This window comes from Corylus avellana, chromosome 2 (assembly GCF_965113065.1).
Source record: "Corylus avellana chromosome 2, dhCorAvel1.hap1.2, whole genome shotgun sequence".
Classification (NCBI taxonomy): Eukaryota; Viridiplantae; Streptophyta; class Magnoliopsida; order Fagales; family Betulaceae; genus Corylus; species Corylus avellana.
Window position 1 is genome coordinate 11,480,788 of NC_142491.1, and position 17,461 is coordinate 11,498,248.

The 17,461-nt window shown below is 36.8% G+C and overlaps 3 protein-coding genes and 2 pseudogenes across 3 annotated transcripts in view; 3 read left to right on the plus strand and 2 right to left on the minus strand.

Annotated features, from left to right (window-relative positions):
* Positions 1 to 17,461, plus strand: part of LOC132162413 (putative disease resistance protein RGA1) — an 85,996-nt gene that overhangs the window by 7,484 nt on the left and 61,051 nt on the right. The window lies entirely within an intron of this gene.
* LOC132171961 (putative disease resistance protein RGA1) lies at positions 1,105 to 4,556 on the minus strand (annotated as a pseudogene).
* On the minus strand, positions 7,852 to 11,270 carry LOC148587308 (putative disease resistance protein RGA1; annotated as a pseudogene).
* LOC148587309 (flavin containing monooxygenase FMO GS-OX-like protein) lies at positions 13,350 to 13,844 on the plus strand. The gene has a single exon (XM_088512544.1). It carries the CDS (start codon positions 13,350 to 13,352, stop codon positions 13,842 to 13,844), a length of 495 nt encoding a protein of 164 aa, XP_088368670.1.
* LOC132171953 (flavin-containing monooxygenase FMO GS-OX5-like) lies at positions 14,798 to 16,890 on the plus strand. The gene is made up of 4 exons (XM_088512545.1): positions 14,798 to 14,853; positions 15,317 to 15,387; positions 16,574 to 16,723; positions 16,804 to 16,890. Exons 1-4 carry the CDS (start codon positions 14,808 to 14,810, stop codon positions 16,888 to 16,890), a joined length of 354 nt encoding a protein of 117 aa, XP_088368671.1. The 5' UTR covers positions 14,798 to 14,807.

The window sequence follows — 17,461 nt, forward strand, 5'->3', positions numbered from 1 at the left end:
CTGATATAAACTTGCTATTACATTTACTTTTTACCAAGTGACCGGCTAATTTGAAATTAAGATCATAGAGGGCTAAGAAAGATCAATACTCAAGATTGAGGAAATAGGCATCCCATTCATCAACAAACCATTATCCTGTTTTGGAAAATGACCTTTCCATTCACAAGCAAATCTGATCAGAATTTGTAATCTTTCTAGGCTACCAAATGACCCGAAAGAGAGTGAGAGAAAGAGAGAGTAGTGAATATTTACAGGCCCCATTATATTAGTTTCAGTGCAAAGAAAAGCTACCAATATACAAAAACAATTAAGCAAATCACCCAATTGAAAAGAAATAGCTGAAACCACCAACTAAATCAAATATTTGAACTAGTTTGATTTACTACATCCAAACAAGTATGCAAAGTAATTAAATCCCAGTGTAGTTAACAAATAACTCCAAAAACAACAGCTCTTCAACAGCCTTTATATTTCATACCATGTTGTAGATGAGTCTGGAGTAATACCAAACAATAACCCCCTGATTTCAGAAAAGATGACAAATTTTGTAGAGGTTTCCTTGCTATCTCCTCAGTTTCCAATCATCACTGCAAGTATAAATGCTCTTAATATTTGGAATTTGATACTTTGAACGAAAGTAGAGGACCATGGAAGAGAGACAGGGAAAAAAAATATAAAACCTGCAAATGCCAAGCAGCACAATAAATCAGCCTGATTGGTCTTCTGCTGTAAATGTATCTCTATATTTTCCTGCAAAAGAAATGTCACAAACAGCAAGGTTCTAAGTAAGACGAAATTAGGCTAAAAAGTAAACAATTAACTTGCCTCTTTATTTCTAGAGACAATGTCGGTTGTCAAAAAAATGGTTATGAAAACGAATTGAAAGCTATGTATAAAGGCTTTTGGAGCATGTGGAAAAGCCATTGGAAAATGCCCAATGATGTTCAAAGTCTCAAGAGTAACCCCAATAACATTTTTTATGATCGTTGCACAATGACATATTGGACAATAGTAATCTTCCAACTAGCAGATGCAGTATTCTGGCACTACAACCCAAAACAAATACTAGTAATCTTGATTAAGATAAAATTATGAGTAATATTCCTAAGCAATTGAAGATGCATGGATGTTTGACTTTTCTTCTTGCTGAGGAGGATACCGCAAGTCTAACTCTGGGATGTGAGAAATCTTGGTCCAATCTTCACCCGTTTCTCTCTCGCATCTTTGCAGTAAGATGGGACACTTCTCAACTTTTAGCCTTCGCAAAGAAGTTAGCCTGCCCATTCCTTCGGGCAGCGATGTCAAACTGGAGCATCCACCAATTTCAAGCACTTGAAGTGATGTGCAGTTGTGGATCCCCTCTGGTATCCCTGTCAAGTTTTCACAATTTGAAATCTCAAGCCTTTGCAGAGTGGTCAAGTGTTGAAGCCCCGACGGGAGAGACACTAATTTCGGAAGATGTGTAAACTCCAAAGAGATGAGGCTCTTAAGGCCTTGCCATTGCATCCCATCCTCATCATTGGCTAGCTCAAGTTCATGACAATTACAAAGGTGCAGGTATTGAAGGGCAATGAGATGCCGTATACCTGGGGAAAGAGACTTCAATCTATTGCAATTCAATATCGTCAAAGATTCAAGAGAAGTGAGGTCTTCTGGCAGAGTTTCTAGATCCAGAATGGAATTTAGTTTTATATGCTTCAATTTTGAGAGAGGATTGGATGAAGAGGAGGCTATTGGTGTTGACGTTGAGCTTTGCGGTTCTACCATATTCATCATCATTGTCTGTTGCAGTGGCTTCAAGCTCGCATTCCACAAGACCAACTCTCCTTCAAGATGTGGAAACATTGGCATGGAAGTCAACATAGGGCAATTCCAAATTTGTAGTGTTGAAAGACAAGGAAATGAAGGTATTAAACGATGCTGTGTCATTGATGTTACCGCTGTTATTTCAACAGATTTATCATTATCACTATTGATGTCCACAGAAGAATGGCTCCTCCACCACCCCTTGAGATTAGGACAAGGATCAATTTTGATTTCTTTCAAGGATGGGAAAAATGGTATTGGCGCCGATGAAGAAGAAGAGAACTCATTGCTATCACCATCGTCTGATATGTACTCTAAAGTATCCAACTTTGTAAGAGAAAGATACTTAAGAAAAGGTAGTTGACTCAATGGTGGCAAATATTGGCATTTCCTACAATACCGTAATTCAAATGTAACAAGATTTGTGAGTGACAAAAGCCAAGTCGGAAGCCTTGAACCCCGATACAAGAATAAACGAAGTTTTTTCAGATTTGGGTGTGGTTGGGGGCCTTCCAATAACATTTCATCATCAACATTAACGGCCAAATCATTGAAACCTCCTTTTGTACTCCACCATAAATCCAAAGCATGAAGATGTTTCTCCTTTAAATTTGTTGCCTTATATTCTGATGCAACATCTTTCCCATGTTTCAAATCTCTATTCTCTAACTCTCCTCTCAGCTTATTTAGTTTATTTAGCTCTTTTAACCCACCGCTATGCCTGGAAAGAGAGCCCGAGTAGACCACAAATCTTGATAATGTTTGAAGATTAGTCAGTTGCCCCAATCCAAGTGGCATATAAATCAAAGCACGGCATCCATCTATCTCAAGATGCCTCAAGTTAACTAATCTTTTAATGCCTCTCGGAAATTTTTCTAAGTTCCAACAATTAGAGAGTTTTAATGTTTGCAAATTATGCAACCTTGTTATGGACTAGGGCAGCTCCTTGATGTTACCATTTTCAGAAAGATCAAGATATTTTAAGTACTTCAACTTACCGATAGAGCTTGGCACAAAATCAAGATTTCTTAGATGCATATCCAACACACGCAACAACTGAAAACTTGAAAAAATTGTATCACAATCAATGTCAACCCAAAATTCATGCCCACTACGGCAAAGAAATGTCCGTATCTTACTTGCTTTACACAATGACGAAATATCTATATCGTAACCCACTAATACATGACGAGTTCTCTCATCAATGTTTCTTTCCTTATAATCTAATGTGGTGATCAACGATCCGGCCACTGAAATGGCAAGATCATGCATGAGGTCATGTATTTTGCATCTAATTATGTTACCAAACTCATCAATTTCAGCTTCTTGAAAGAATGCTCTCCAAAGCAAATCCATAAAATACTCATGACCAACATCATCCAAGCAACGGTCTTGATCCGATAACTTGACAAAACCTTGTGCTATCCAAAGTTTAATCAATGTTGATCTATCAATCTTGTGATCTTTGGGAAACAAACTACAATAAGCAAAGCAATTCTTCAAATGTGAAGGGAGATGATCATAACTCAGCTTCAGAATTGGTAAGATGTCACCTTCATTCTGAAATATTTTTGAGAGTTCATTGTTCTTAAAAGACAACCACCCTGTTTCGGGATTTTTGGACCGTAGTAAGCTTCCAATTGTCCTTATGGCTAGAGGGACTCCTAAACACTTTTCTAGGATCTCCCTCCCAATCGCTACAATGCTTGAATTCTCGGGCTCTTGTCCTTTCTCAAATGTCATTTGCTTAAATAAAGTCCATGAAGCATGTTCGTCTAAACCCCTTAAGGAATATGATTGAACTGTGCCGGTAATCCTTGCAACACTTTCATTGCGGGTAGTTACTAATATTCTACTGCCTCTTGCACCACCCATCTTTTCAAGCCAAGCCATTTTTCAAAATCCTCATTCCACACATCATCCAACACGAGTAAGTATTTCTTTCCATCGATTTTTTCTTTAAGATAACCCATCAATGTATCCATCTCAACAATTTCTGATTTCCTCTTTGTTGCAGATTCTAAGATTTTTTCAGAAATATTTTTAACATCAAAGGTATCAGAAACACAAACCCACATTTTTAATTGAAAATGCTTTTGGACTATCTCGTCATTGAATATGAGTTGAGCAAGTGTAGTCTTTCCTAATCCACCAATACCAACAATTGGGAGGATGGAAACATCCTCGTCAACGTTGAAGGCCATCAGACGGTCTATAACTGCCATCTTATCAAGCTCTCGACCAATAACCTCTTCCGCAGGTACAAAAGAGTGAGTGTTATCCCTCTCCCTTTTCCCGACTCGTGTCTCCACATGGCGTACTTCCAACTGGAATCTCTCCCTACTTGCGTCAATGGTGTCTAACCTCTCTCTAATCGCCTTGATCTTATGGCCCGTTCCAAGACGATAGACAAGCTGATTTGATTTGGAAAAGAAAATGCGTACCTTTTTGGCCTTCTTATCAAGGGTCATTATTTCCCTCTGTAGAGCTTCGGTAGAAATAGCATCCAGCAAGTCATCCGCATCATAAATGGCATCATCCAGCTTTCTGAGCCAATCTCTGACTCCATGGTTCCCTGCCGCCTGCTTATCCTCCGCATCGAGAAGCACAGCTTTGATTGTTGAAACCGTGTTCATCAAGCTTTGAAGCTCATCTTCAACACCCCAGAGCAGTCCGATCTCTTTGGCAGCCAGAGAGCCCAAGGTCTGAATGATTCGCTCAGCAGTGCCAAAGAGAAGCCGTTCTGCCATTTCTTGAATGTGAATGAAGGAATGCTCAAAAGCTCTCTTGAAGATATGTTTGGTGTGAGTAGGAAGGGTTATCTGTCGCCAATATATGTCTGCAAACTGCATTCACACCAAATCAAATCCTCAAGAATTATTTCTTAAAAAGTAAAATCAGCCCACATTTTCTCCCGAAAGAAATGCTTGAATCGCTCCGGAAAAACCTTAAAACTATCGTGACATGCGACTTTTACGCTGCGCTGTCTGCCATTTTTTCTATTGAAGAAGTCAAACCTCAAGCACCATTTTCAATTCAATGATTTAAAGCCTTGTTCCCTGAAACCTCACCGATATTTCCAGCTTGATTCTTTCAAAGTCAATGCATGATGATGTATTGATTGTATTCGTCAACGGGAGGTTTTTGTATTTTTTTTTTGAGAGAATCGTGATCTTCAATGACTACTTTGAAGGAGTTTTAACCTCCAAAACACAATAAACTGCATTCTAAAACAATATTCGACGTGTTCCTTTTTATTAATAGTTTGACTTTAAATAGATAAACAATAGACTACCGTTTACATAATAAACCAATTAAGTCTTGACTTCTAAGGCTAAGACGATTTTAATTAGAAAAGAATCGAACTCTTTATTATTGGACTCTAATACAACACCAGACAATATCAAATAATTATTATCACATCATTCCCTTTCCTTAACAATTTCCTTGTCTCCAAGAAAAATTCCAAAACTAATCTAAATGAAAACCAATTAACAAATAATAAATAAATAAAAACTGCAACAAACCATGGCTCAGGCCATGTTTAATTAATTGTTTATCAACTCTAGCTGCCTTGCAAGTTTCCTTTCTTTTAAAATTTATAGGTCACATATTCAACTCACTCACACCAACTCAATTTTTTACCTCCTACTTTGACTGAATCTTTGATTTTGTGCATAAAATGTCTTCCAAATGCATATATTGTCTATGGAAGAGTCATCTTTTGAGGTAATTTTCCTTGTGAGCTGTGACTGTTAACAAGGGAAAAACATATTTCACTCCTATGTGGTTAGGCCGTAAAAACACAGAACCTCCATAAATTTTAGGCAATTAAGTACTTCTAAATGTCATTTTTATGTCTCTCTTGTGTTCTTCCAAATGTGAGGTTTAAAATTATCATTTGATCAAAATTCAATAGTAATTTTAAAGTCACATCAGTTTTAGAAGGACACACGAATGACTAACATAAGGAGGACTTTTAGCATTACTCATTTTAGGCCGTAATTTTTAACCCCTGGTAGTCATGTTCAAAGAGTGATATTAACATATAAGCTACACATTACCACTAAAATCCAGTAAATTATTAGTAGGATCTCGTTTTTCACTGAAAAAGAAAAAGGAAAAAAGAAAAAGAAAACCAATTTGGCTAATATACATGATGAGAGTGTGGGTGAAGGTCTACAATTAATTCATGATGTGGCACAATGGAATTAGTTATAGGCTAAACACATTAACACACAGCTTTGCTTTTCTTTGACAATTTTTCTTTTCTATACTAATTGGAGCAGAGTTTGAGCAGAAAGCTGGTGCATATTGTCTGAGCTGCTTTTTCATGGTTTCTTTGCCGATTTTCAGGTATTCCTTCTCCCTAATTGTATAGCAGTTATTTTAATCCTCTTGTGAATTGATTCATGTCATCCATGGCCTCTCACTGGCTTCTGATGAAGGGCAAGGACTACCAGAGTAATTTCATTCTCAAGTGACCTGCTAATTTGAAAGATCATCGAGGGTTAAGAATGATCAATACTCAAGATTGAGGAAATAGGCATTCCATTCATCAACAAACCATTATCCTGTTTTGGAAAATGACCTTTGCATTCATAAGCAAATCAAGTAATATCAACAATTTAGAATCTGACCAGAATTTGTAATCTTTCTAGGATACCAAATGAACTGAAAGAGTGAGAGAGAGAGAGCAGTGAATATTTGCAGGCTCCATTATCTTAGTTTCAGTACCAAGAAAATCTACCAATATACATAAACAATTAAGCAAATCACCAAATTGCAAATAAATAACTGAAAGCACCAGCTAAATGAAAATATTTGAACTAGTTTGAATGAAAAAATCGAAAATAAGTACGCAAAGTAAATCCCAATGTAATTAACAAATAACTCCAAAAACAACAGCTCTTCAATAGCCTTTATCTCATACCATGTTGTAGATGAGTCAGGAGAAATACCCAAAAAATAAGCCCCAGCAAAGATGACACATTTTGTAGAGGTTTCTTGCTATCTCCTCAGTTTCCAATCACAACTGCAAGTATACTAATGCTTTTAAGATTTGAAATTTTATATTTTGAATGAAAGTAGAGGACCATGGGACAGAGGAGACACAGAGGAAACAAATATAAAACCTGCAAATGCTAAGTAGTACACTAAATCAGCCTGATTGGTCTTCTAGTACTGTAAATGTATCTCTATGTTTTCCTGGAAAAGCAATACACCGTAAAGTAAGGTGGGAGCAAAAATCAAAGAAAGATTGTCTTGATTCAAACTAAAGCAACCAAAGTCCCAACTGGAAAGATATATACTTATACAATTATTAATGGGTCTATTGTGATAAGACCACTTAAGAACAAACTAAAAAACATCTCACTCACTACCATCGTTTTAGAGCTATCAAAACAAATAGCAACCCCTGTGAAAATCTTACATATAAAATCGAAAGATAAGTAAAGAAAAACTATTGTAAAATAAAGTATAAAAATTAAACACCGTGACAATACATCTACACCATTATCAACAACCATTAACGACGACAACCCTATCATTTTTTCACTCACAAAAGCTGAAAACAAGACAATTAAACTAAAATCTAAGAAAACCAAACGAGAATAAATTTGGATACCAATTCCATGGGAGGGGCCAATCCTCCTGCACAGTACAACTCGCACACAATGGTGTAGAGGTGGGCAAAGATCTTGATGAGCAGAATTCTGGGACAACGATGAATTGAATTGACTCAATCCTAGGGACAACGACTTTACTTATTGTCTTTTGTTTGAGATGACAGCAATGAGGTGGTTGGAAGAGGAAGAACAGAGGATAAATGTTTGTCTCGATATGTGAAGAATCATGAATGTAGCACCGTAGATTTTTGAATATGCTACAAATCCTCTGTTTCTTCTGTGCTTCAATGGGTTCTGCTGCTTCTGCATCTGAAATTTAAAAACCAAGAAATACTGAGAGAGAGAAAAATGAAGAAAATCAATGCGAAGTCAATTTCCATAAAAAATTCAGATAAAATGATAAGTAATAATATACCTAAATAGTCCAAGATGCATGGATGCTTGACTTTTCTTTTTGCTGAGGCGGATACCGCAAGTCTAACTCTGGGATGTGAGAAATCTTGGCCCAATCCTCACCCACTTCTCTCTCGCATCTTTGCAATAAGATGGGACACCTCTCAACTTTTAGCCTCTGCAAAGACCTTAGCCTACGCATTCCTTCGGGCAATGACGTCAAACTAGAACATCCACCAATTTCAAGCACTTGAAGTGATATGCATTTATATATCCACTTTGGTATAGCCATCAAGTTTTCACAATTTGAAATCTCAAGCCTTTGTAGAGTTGCCGCATGTTGAAGCTCCAACGTACGGGAGAGACACCAATTTGGGAAGTCTTGAGAAGCTAAGAGAGAAGAGGCTCGTAAGGCTTTGCCATTGCATCCCATCCTCATCATTGGCTAGCTCGAGCTCAAGACAATTAAAAAGAACTAGCTCCTGAAGGGCGGTGAGATGTTGTATACCTGGGGAGAGAGAATTTAATCTATTGCATTTCCATATCGTTAAAGACTTGAGAGAAGTGAGGTTCTGCAACCACTTTGGCAGAGTTTTTAGGTCCGCAATGGAATTCAGTTTTATATACTTCAATTTTGAGAGAGGAGTGGATGAGGAGGAGGCTATTGATGTTGACATTGGGCTTCGCCGTGCTGCAATATTCATCATCATTGTTTGTTGAAGTGGCTTCAAGCTAGTGATTTCTAGGACCAACTCTTCTTCAAGATGTGGAAACATTGGCATGGAAGTCAGCGTAGGGCAATCCCACATCCATAATATTGAAAGGCGAGGAAAGGAAGTGAGTAAACGATGATTCGTTATCCTCCACCACCCCTTGAGATTAGGGCAATCACAGAGCCGGATTTCCTTGAGGGATGGGAAAAATGCTACTGGGGCCGATGAAGAAGAAGATGACTCATTACTATCTAATATGTACTCCATATCATCCAATTGCTCGAGAACAAGATACTTGAGAGAAGGCAATTGACTCAATGATGGCAGATATTGACATTTCGTGCACATCCATAATTCAAATCTAACAAGATTTGTGAGTGACAAAAGCCAACTGGGAAGCCTTGAACCCCCATAGTTTCCTAAATGAAGCTGTTTCAGATTTGGGTGTGGTTGGAAGCCTTCCAATGACATTTCATCCTCAACGACGTCAGAAACACTTCAATTCCTTCATAACTCCACCATAAATGCAAAGCATGAAGATGTTGTTTCTCCTTTAGATTTGCAACGTTATATCCTGACGCAACACCTTTCACATGTCTCCAATTTTCAATCAGTAACTTTCCTCTCAAGTTATTTAGTCCATTTAGTTCTTTTAACCCACTACTATGCCTAGAGCTAGAGAGGATCCCAGTTGACCACAAATCTTAGTAACGTCCGAAGATTAGTCAATTTCCCCAATCCACATGGCATATAAGTCAAAGCAAGGCATCCATCTATCTCAAGATGCCTGAGGTTGACTAATTTTTCAATGTCTCTCGGCAATTCTTCTAGTAACGCACAATAGGAGAATCTTAATGTTTGCAAATTTTGCAATCTCGTTATAGAATTGGGCAACTTATTGATCATGAAGTTTCCAGAAAGATCAAGATATCGTAAATACTTCAACTTACCGATAGAGTTTGGGACAAAATCAATATGAATTGTTTTATGCATATCCAGCACACGCGAGAACTTAATACTTGAAAAAATTGCATCACAATCAATCTCAGCCCCAAAGTAATCGCCATCGAGGCTAAGAAATGTGCGTATCCTACTTACTTTACACAATGATTTTGAAATAGATAAAATATCTATATCATAATTAACCAACTGATGCATGACGAATTTTCTCATCAATGTTTCTTTCCTTATCATCTAAGGTGGTGATCGACGCTCCTGCCACGGTTATGGCAAGATCATGCATGAGGTCATGTATTTTGCATCGAATTATGTTACCAAACTCATCCATTTCAGCTTCTTGAAAGAATGATCTCCAAAGTAAATCCATAAAATATTCATTAATTACCAACATCTTCCAAGCATCGGTTTTGATCTGATAACTTGACAAACCCTTGTGCTATCCAAAGCTTAATTAGTGTTGATCTATCAATCTTGTAATCTTTTGGAAGCAAACTACAGTAAGCAAAGCAATGCTTCAAATGTGAAGGAAGTTGATCATAACTCAGCTTTACAGTTGGTAAGATGTCATTTTCTTTCTGAGACATTTTTGAGAGTTCATTATTCTTAAAAGACAGTCACTCTGTTTCGGGATTTTTAGAGTGTAGTAAACTTGCGATTGTCCTTATGGCTAGAGGGGCACCTAAACACGTCTTTAGGATCTCCCTCCCAATTGCAACAATTCTTGAATTCTTTGGCTCTTGTCCTTTCTCAAATGCCATCGGCTTAAATAAAGACCATGGCGCGTCTTCATCTAAACCCCTTAAGAAATATGATTGAATTGCCCTGGTAATCCTTGCAACGCTTTCATTGCGTGTAGTCACTAATATTCTGCTTCCTCTTGATCCACCCATCAACAATTCTTTCAAGTGAGACCATTTTTCATGATCCTCATTCGACACATCATCCAACACAAGTAAGTATATCTTTCCATCGATCTTTTCTTTAAGATGACCTATCAGTGTATCCATTTCAGTTGTTTCTGGTTTCTTCTTTGCTGTAGATTCTAAGATCTTTTCAACAATATTTTTAACATGGAAGGTATCGGAGACACACACCCACATTTTTAGCTCAAAATGCTTTTCGATTTTCTCATCATTGAATATGAGTTGAGCCAGTGTAGTCTTTCCTAATCCACCGATGCCAACAATTGGAAGGATTGAAATGTTCTCTTCAACGTTGGAGTCCACCAGACAGTATAACTGCGTTCTTATCATTCTTTCGACCAATAACTTTTTCCGCACGTACAAAAGAATGAGTGTTATCTCTCTCCCTATTCCTGACTTGTGTCTCTGCATGGCGCACCTTGAAGTGGAAATCCCTAGCAGCTGCAGTAATGGCATCTAACCTCTCTCTTATCAACTTAATCTTATGGCCCATTTTATGACGATGGGCAAGCTGGTTTGATTTGGAAACGAAAATGTGTACATTTTTCGCCTTCATATCATGAGTCATTATTTCTCTTCGTAGAGCTTCAGTGGAAATAGCATCCAGCAAGTCATCCGCATCATAAATGGCATCATCTAGCTTTCCGAGCCAATCTCTGACTCCATGGTTCCCTGCAGCTTGTTTCTCCTCTGCATCGAAGCACAGCTTTGACTGTTGAAACGGTGTTCATCATGCTTTGAAGCTCAGCTTCGACACCCCAGAGCAGTCCGATCTCTTTGCCAGCCAGGGAGCCCAAAGTCTGAATGATTCCCTCCATAACACCGAAGAGAAGTCGTTCTGCCATGAATGCTCAAAACTCAAGCTCTCTTGAAAATATGTTTGGTGTGAGTAGGAAGGGTTAGGCGTCGCCAACATATGTCTGCAAACTGCAACTCTATTCAACTCTTCCACACCAAATCAAATAATCAAGAATTATTTTTTTGTCGTTTGTAAAATCAGTCTACATTTTCTTCGGAAAGAAATGCTTAAATCGCACCGGGAAAACCTTAAATTAGTGTGACATGCGAGCGGTGCCTAACGTACCCTTTTTCTATTGGAGAAGTCAAACCTCGAGCATTATTTTCAATTCAATGATTTGTTGCATGATGATGTCTTTAAAATTTGCAGGCTGTCACTTGGATTTAAAATTTGTTTTTAGCAGTTTTGTTACTTTAAACCTCCCAGATCTTTACCTCGATTCTTTCAAAGTCAATGCATGATCATGTATTCAACTCTCTTTTCTTTTTGGTTTTGGAGGGCTAAAAATAATAATAATAAAAAAAAGGTGTTATTATGGGAGAGAGAAAAATAAAGAGATCAACCGATATTGTATCACAAAAAAAAAAAAAAAGAGTTTGTATTTTTGTCTTTTGTATTCTTTTGAAGAATAATTTTTATTGAGTGATAGTGAGATCTAAATGTATTAGAGTTTTGCGTCGAACTAATTTTTTCTCCACTATATTTTTGTATTTCATCTTTCATAGTAAATTTCTTCAAGATCGCATCTGCCAGTAGACGTACCACTTAAATCTTGAGGAAGCCACTTAAATCTTGGTGTTATTTTGTGTGTTTTTGTTCTCGTCTTATTTACCGTAATTTTAATCGTGTTTTTTTGCACAACATAATAAAAAAATTATACCTAACAATCCCACTTGAAGCTGCTCCAAATTTTATATATATGCGTTTCTTCAATCTCTTTATTTTCTTTTCTTTTGAGTCTTTAGTGTGTGAAAGGGTGATGTAGAGCAGAGTGTGCTTGGAAGTTCATGAGAAAGATTGGAACAAATATAAGTGTGAATGGGCCACAGGGAGTCGTGCCAACTAGAGGAGTCAAGACGAGAGCACAGACTCGTGCAAATGAGCTCTCAAAACAATCGCAAGGACCACCATTTGATAGCCCGTCCGAACGGTCTAGCGAACGGGCCACTCTCGGGAGTTCTCCATAGTAATTCCCGAGGCATCCGTTCGATGCCTCGTTCGAAGGCCGCTCAAACGGCCAACATCAGAAATTCTCCAAAGTAATTCCCGAGACGTCCGTTCGATAGCCGTTCGAAGGCCGTTCGAACACCTATGTTATATTTCAGTTTACGTACTTAAATTTCAATTTTATTTTGTGATCATCCGAACGAAGATATGTTCCGTTCGAACGGCCATCGTAGAGTTGTTAACCGACTTAATTTCTATTGCTACTAGAGTTAGGAGTTTGGGGGTCTATAAATACATGCTTATAACCTCAAGAACCTAACTTTTGATAATTAGTCAGTTTTTATCAATAAGAAAGCTTAGAGTTGAGTTTCTTCATTTTTTCCTTCAAGCCCTAAATAGACTCTAGCGTTTTGAAAAGATTTCTTAAATCGTTGATAGACTCGAGGTTTTAAGCAATGTTGTTCATTCTCTTGCAATGATTAAATAACCTTTATACCCTTGAATATTTTATAAAAAATTTAAAGTTACCCTTGTGACCCAATTTTTTTAAAAAAATAAAAATAAAAAATCAAGGATATTTTGGTATTTTTATCAATTTTCAACAAAGTTGATGCTTAAAATTGATGGAAGGGGGGTATATACTATATTGTATCAAATTAAAAATTTATGAGTGAAATTGAAAGTTTTTTAAATTGGAAGAATCTTCTCAATTTCTGGCACTTTTTTTTTTTTAACAAAAACTAATTTAATCGTAAAGTTATATAACACTTTATTAAAAATAAAAACAAATTTTCTGGATCACATCATTCTAATTCAATCGTATAAGCCAGTAATATTAGTGTTTTGTTAATAATATCATGTATCCTTTCTTTATTATTTGCAATTGAACCAATAAAATGGTTCCCTCTAACGACATATCAAAACCAAACCAACCTGGCGCAAATGCAATTGTTTAGCAATGTATGAGCAATCCTTAAAAGTGGCAGTGATCGGAGCCGGCATGGCTGGCCTACTCACCGCACGTGAGCTCAAAAGAGAAGGCCACCGGGTCATTGTCTTCGAGAAAAGCATTAGCCTTGGTGGCACCTGGGTCTATGACCCACGCGTCGAAACCGACCCTTTGGGTCTAGACCCGGCTCGCCAGATTGTCCATAGCAGCCTGTACCGCTCGCTCCGGGTCAACCTTCCGAGGCGGCTCATGGGCTTCTTGGATTACCCATTTTCGCTGAAAGAGGGTGGGGATCCGAGAGAGTTTCCGGGTCACGAGGAGGTGCTCCGGTACCTTGAAGATTTTGCCCGGGATTCCGGGTTGGTTGAGTTGATACGGTTCGGGCGCGAGGTGGTCCGGGTTGAACGAGTCAATGAAGTGAGTCACGAATGGGTGGTTGAGTCGAGGACTCGGGGAAGTGAGTCAGAGATGGAGGAGGAGGTGTTTGAGCAGGGGCGGAACTAGGATTTGAGGTATGGGGGGACGGAATTTTTTTTTTGGGTTGGGGAAATGGACGGACTCGTATAAATACAAAAGCATATAGATACACATAATCTCTTTATATGTATGTTTGTATAAAATAAAAGTATAAAAGTGTTACATCTAATCTCATGGCATCACAAATACATAATAATATAAAAAACTAGCAAAATAGCGTAGAATAAAAAATAATTTTTTTTTAAAAAAAAATTAGCAAAATAAATTAAACACGATTTATAGGGTCTAAGGAAAAAAGTACCTTTGAGCGTTAACTATTTTTCGTAACAATCCCCACAAGCCCCAAATAACAAGAAGAGAAATGCTAAAAGTTGAGTCAAACAATGGTGCAATCATAAATGATTAAACCATTTAATTTGTGATGTCAAAACAAATATTATAAACCTAAATGATGTCAAAATAACTATTCAAAAAACTGATTGTTGGGTTTTTTTGTTTTTTTTTTTTGATTGTTGGTTAGAAGCTACTCAAAGATCCCAAATCATTTAACTTTTTTCATTCACATATTCAATCAAAGTCCTAAATCCAATTGAGTTTTTAATTAGAAGCGAACTAGAATATAGAGGGAAACTAAATGAATTGGGTATTTTAGGTTTTTTATATTGAAGGAGGGTGCAAGGTTTTTAAAAAAAAAAATTAAAAAAAAAAAAGAAATAAAGGGAAAACAAATATTATTTTTTTGGGGGGAGCAAAACTATAAAAAAATAATTAAAATGGACACATATATTATTTTGGGGGAGCAAAACTAAGAGAAAAAATTAAAAGGAGATACAAATATTATTTTGGGGGGACAAAATATCATTTTGGAGGGACAAATTTATAAAATGGGTAGATTTTTAAGGCAATTAATAAAATTTTGAAAGATTTTGGGGGGACATTCGTCCCCCCAACACTAGCTGTAAGTCCGCCCCTGTGTTTGAGGCCGTGGTGATGTGTAATGGTCACCACACCGAGCCAAGAATTGCTGAGTTTCCAGGTATCTTTATTTCTTCTTTTATTTGCTTTTTTTAATGTTACTGGTATTTTTATTTTTATTTTTATCTTATAACCATTCAATTCTAATTAACTTTTGGATTTTATTTTGGTAATGCCAAATATTATCATTCTATTTAACATTTATTTAGTAATGCTCGCATCTCACTAGTCGGGAGTCTCACGACAGTATCTTTGGATGAATATTTGATAGAATTATAATATCTAACATTTTTCTTTTATTTTTTTAACAATTACCAATCAAATAATTGATTAAACTGTTACGTCAGTATTGTGAGATAGTTATATGAGATAAGAATGTAATTTCTAGCTTGAGTAGTACTACATGTCATACTTGTAAAACAATATATTGTAAAAGAGTTGCACCTTTGAACTTAAACATTAACCTTGAGAAATATTTTGTGACACATGAGTTAGGCAAAATGATTTTTTGTATTATGTTACAGGCATGGATATTTGGCCAGGAATGCAAGTACACAGTCACAACTATCGAACTCCTGAGCCATTTCAGAACCAAGTATGTAAATGTTAGTGCTTTTATTTTTCCATCATAAAAAATTTCCCTACTTGTAAAACATGAATTAGCTTAATGCTGTATTATTCTATGGCAACATGTTAACCTTTTTGCCTAGAAACACAGTCTGTACTCTAATAGCCATATTTATATGCTAGTGATAATGCAATGGAAAATAAGGGCTTTTGAAGGAATGATTTACAAACTATTTTACAGAAAAAGGGTTGATGTATAGTTTTGGTCATCATTTTTAACGACATTAATTGGGCATCATCTGTGTGCAAGCTGATGCATGCTAGGGTGCCTGAATAAATTGTGCTGCAAATTCATTGGATAAATTGTTCCTGGAGATATGGCTGAACTACTCTTACACTGTGTATTGATGCTTGCATACAATTGGAAAGGATGGACTCTTGCACAGGTCTAGGCATCACATGTATTTAATTTCCAAACACACTATCCTATTGAAATTTTAGAAATCTAGGAACAGATCTTTCTAGGCACTGGGACTCTCATATAGATCTTGCATACCCCCATTCCATGTCCTGGCATATCTAGACATTGGCGCCTATTACATTCTGAAGTGGCCATTTAAAATAGCTTTTCTTGATATGTTCTTAACATTTGCTTCTTCCACACCAGTCTGTACTGCTCTAGGCATTGACCTTGCAATTTCATGGCTTCACTCTAATACAAACTTTACCTAAAAATGAGGATTTTAGAATTGTTAAAATATTAATTAACTAATTAAATTTAGCATTTCTTATGAACCTATGTTTTTGAGACAAATAGTGATTTAACATGGTATGAGAGTAAAGATCCTGAGTTCAAACTTTGACTCCATAGTTTATCCCCCTCCTCTTCCCTTTTCAATTAATATTCCGCTTGTTTAGCTTCAATGGTGAGGGAGAATTTGAGCCTACCTGTGAGGAGAGTATTAAAATATTAATTAAATAATTGAGTTTTAGCTTAAGCTTTTAGGATAATTGGTTATTTAACAAGAATTGTTAGTTTGAGGTGTAACCTTATTTCTGACGTAGGTGAAATTCATCTTGTCTGCTTGTTGCTGGTTGCTTACTGCTAAATCACATGAATTGCTCCTTGCTTCTTAATTTTAATTTCATTCCTGTAATGGCAACTTGTTTCTAGCACTTTTTCTTAAGAGCTGTAATGCTATCATGATTGACAGATTGTGGTGTTAATTGGAAATGGACCTAGTGCACACGACATCTTGAGAGAGATCTCCTCTGTTGCAAAAGAAGTTCATCAAGCCTTGCGAGCCTCGGATGTGCATTTTAATAAGTTGGAAAATCGCAATAATATCTGGCAGCATTCAGTGGTTTTGTGTTCTCTCGACTGGAAAATGCTATTTCTAGCACCTTTGATATCAGAAATTCTAATGGGTAGTAACTTCTGCAGATAAAATGTGCTAATGAAGATGGTAAAGTAGTATTTCAAGATGGATCATTTGTTTATGCAGATGCCATCATCCATTGTACTGGGTAATTGCCATAAATCTGATTTCATAGCCTCTGCTTTATTCTCTTTATCTTATTAGATCAATTAGCAACTTTTGTTTGCACATTCCTGAGCTATTATTCTCCTCCTGCCGGTTCAAGTATCATTTCCCCTTTTTAAGAACAAATGGAATAGTGAGCGTGGATGACAACTGTGTTGGACCTCTGTATAAACGTGTTTTTCCACCATGCTTGGCTCCTTGGCTTTCTTTTGTAGGACTACCTTACAGGGTACGCTGTTACATATTATATATTCTGAAGTTGATGAATTCAAAAGTGAGTTTTCTAGTAAAAAGATGAATGGTTCTTGAAGCAATGGTTTGTTTGGCAGATTTTGTAGACTGTTAGATTACTGTTATATGACTGAGACGACGTCAACTATTGGTTTATTCCTTTTTTACTAGCTCTTTATGATCTAAGTGCTGATTTTCCTTGTCATGTCATCCAAGTTGTGTGACAGTAGAAGTGGTTCCGATAGTATCCGTTTGATCGCCATAGAGACAAGAAGATGAATGTCAGTTTCCAAGTTTTCTTTTGGCTTGCCTATTCTTGCAACTTCA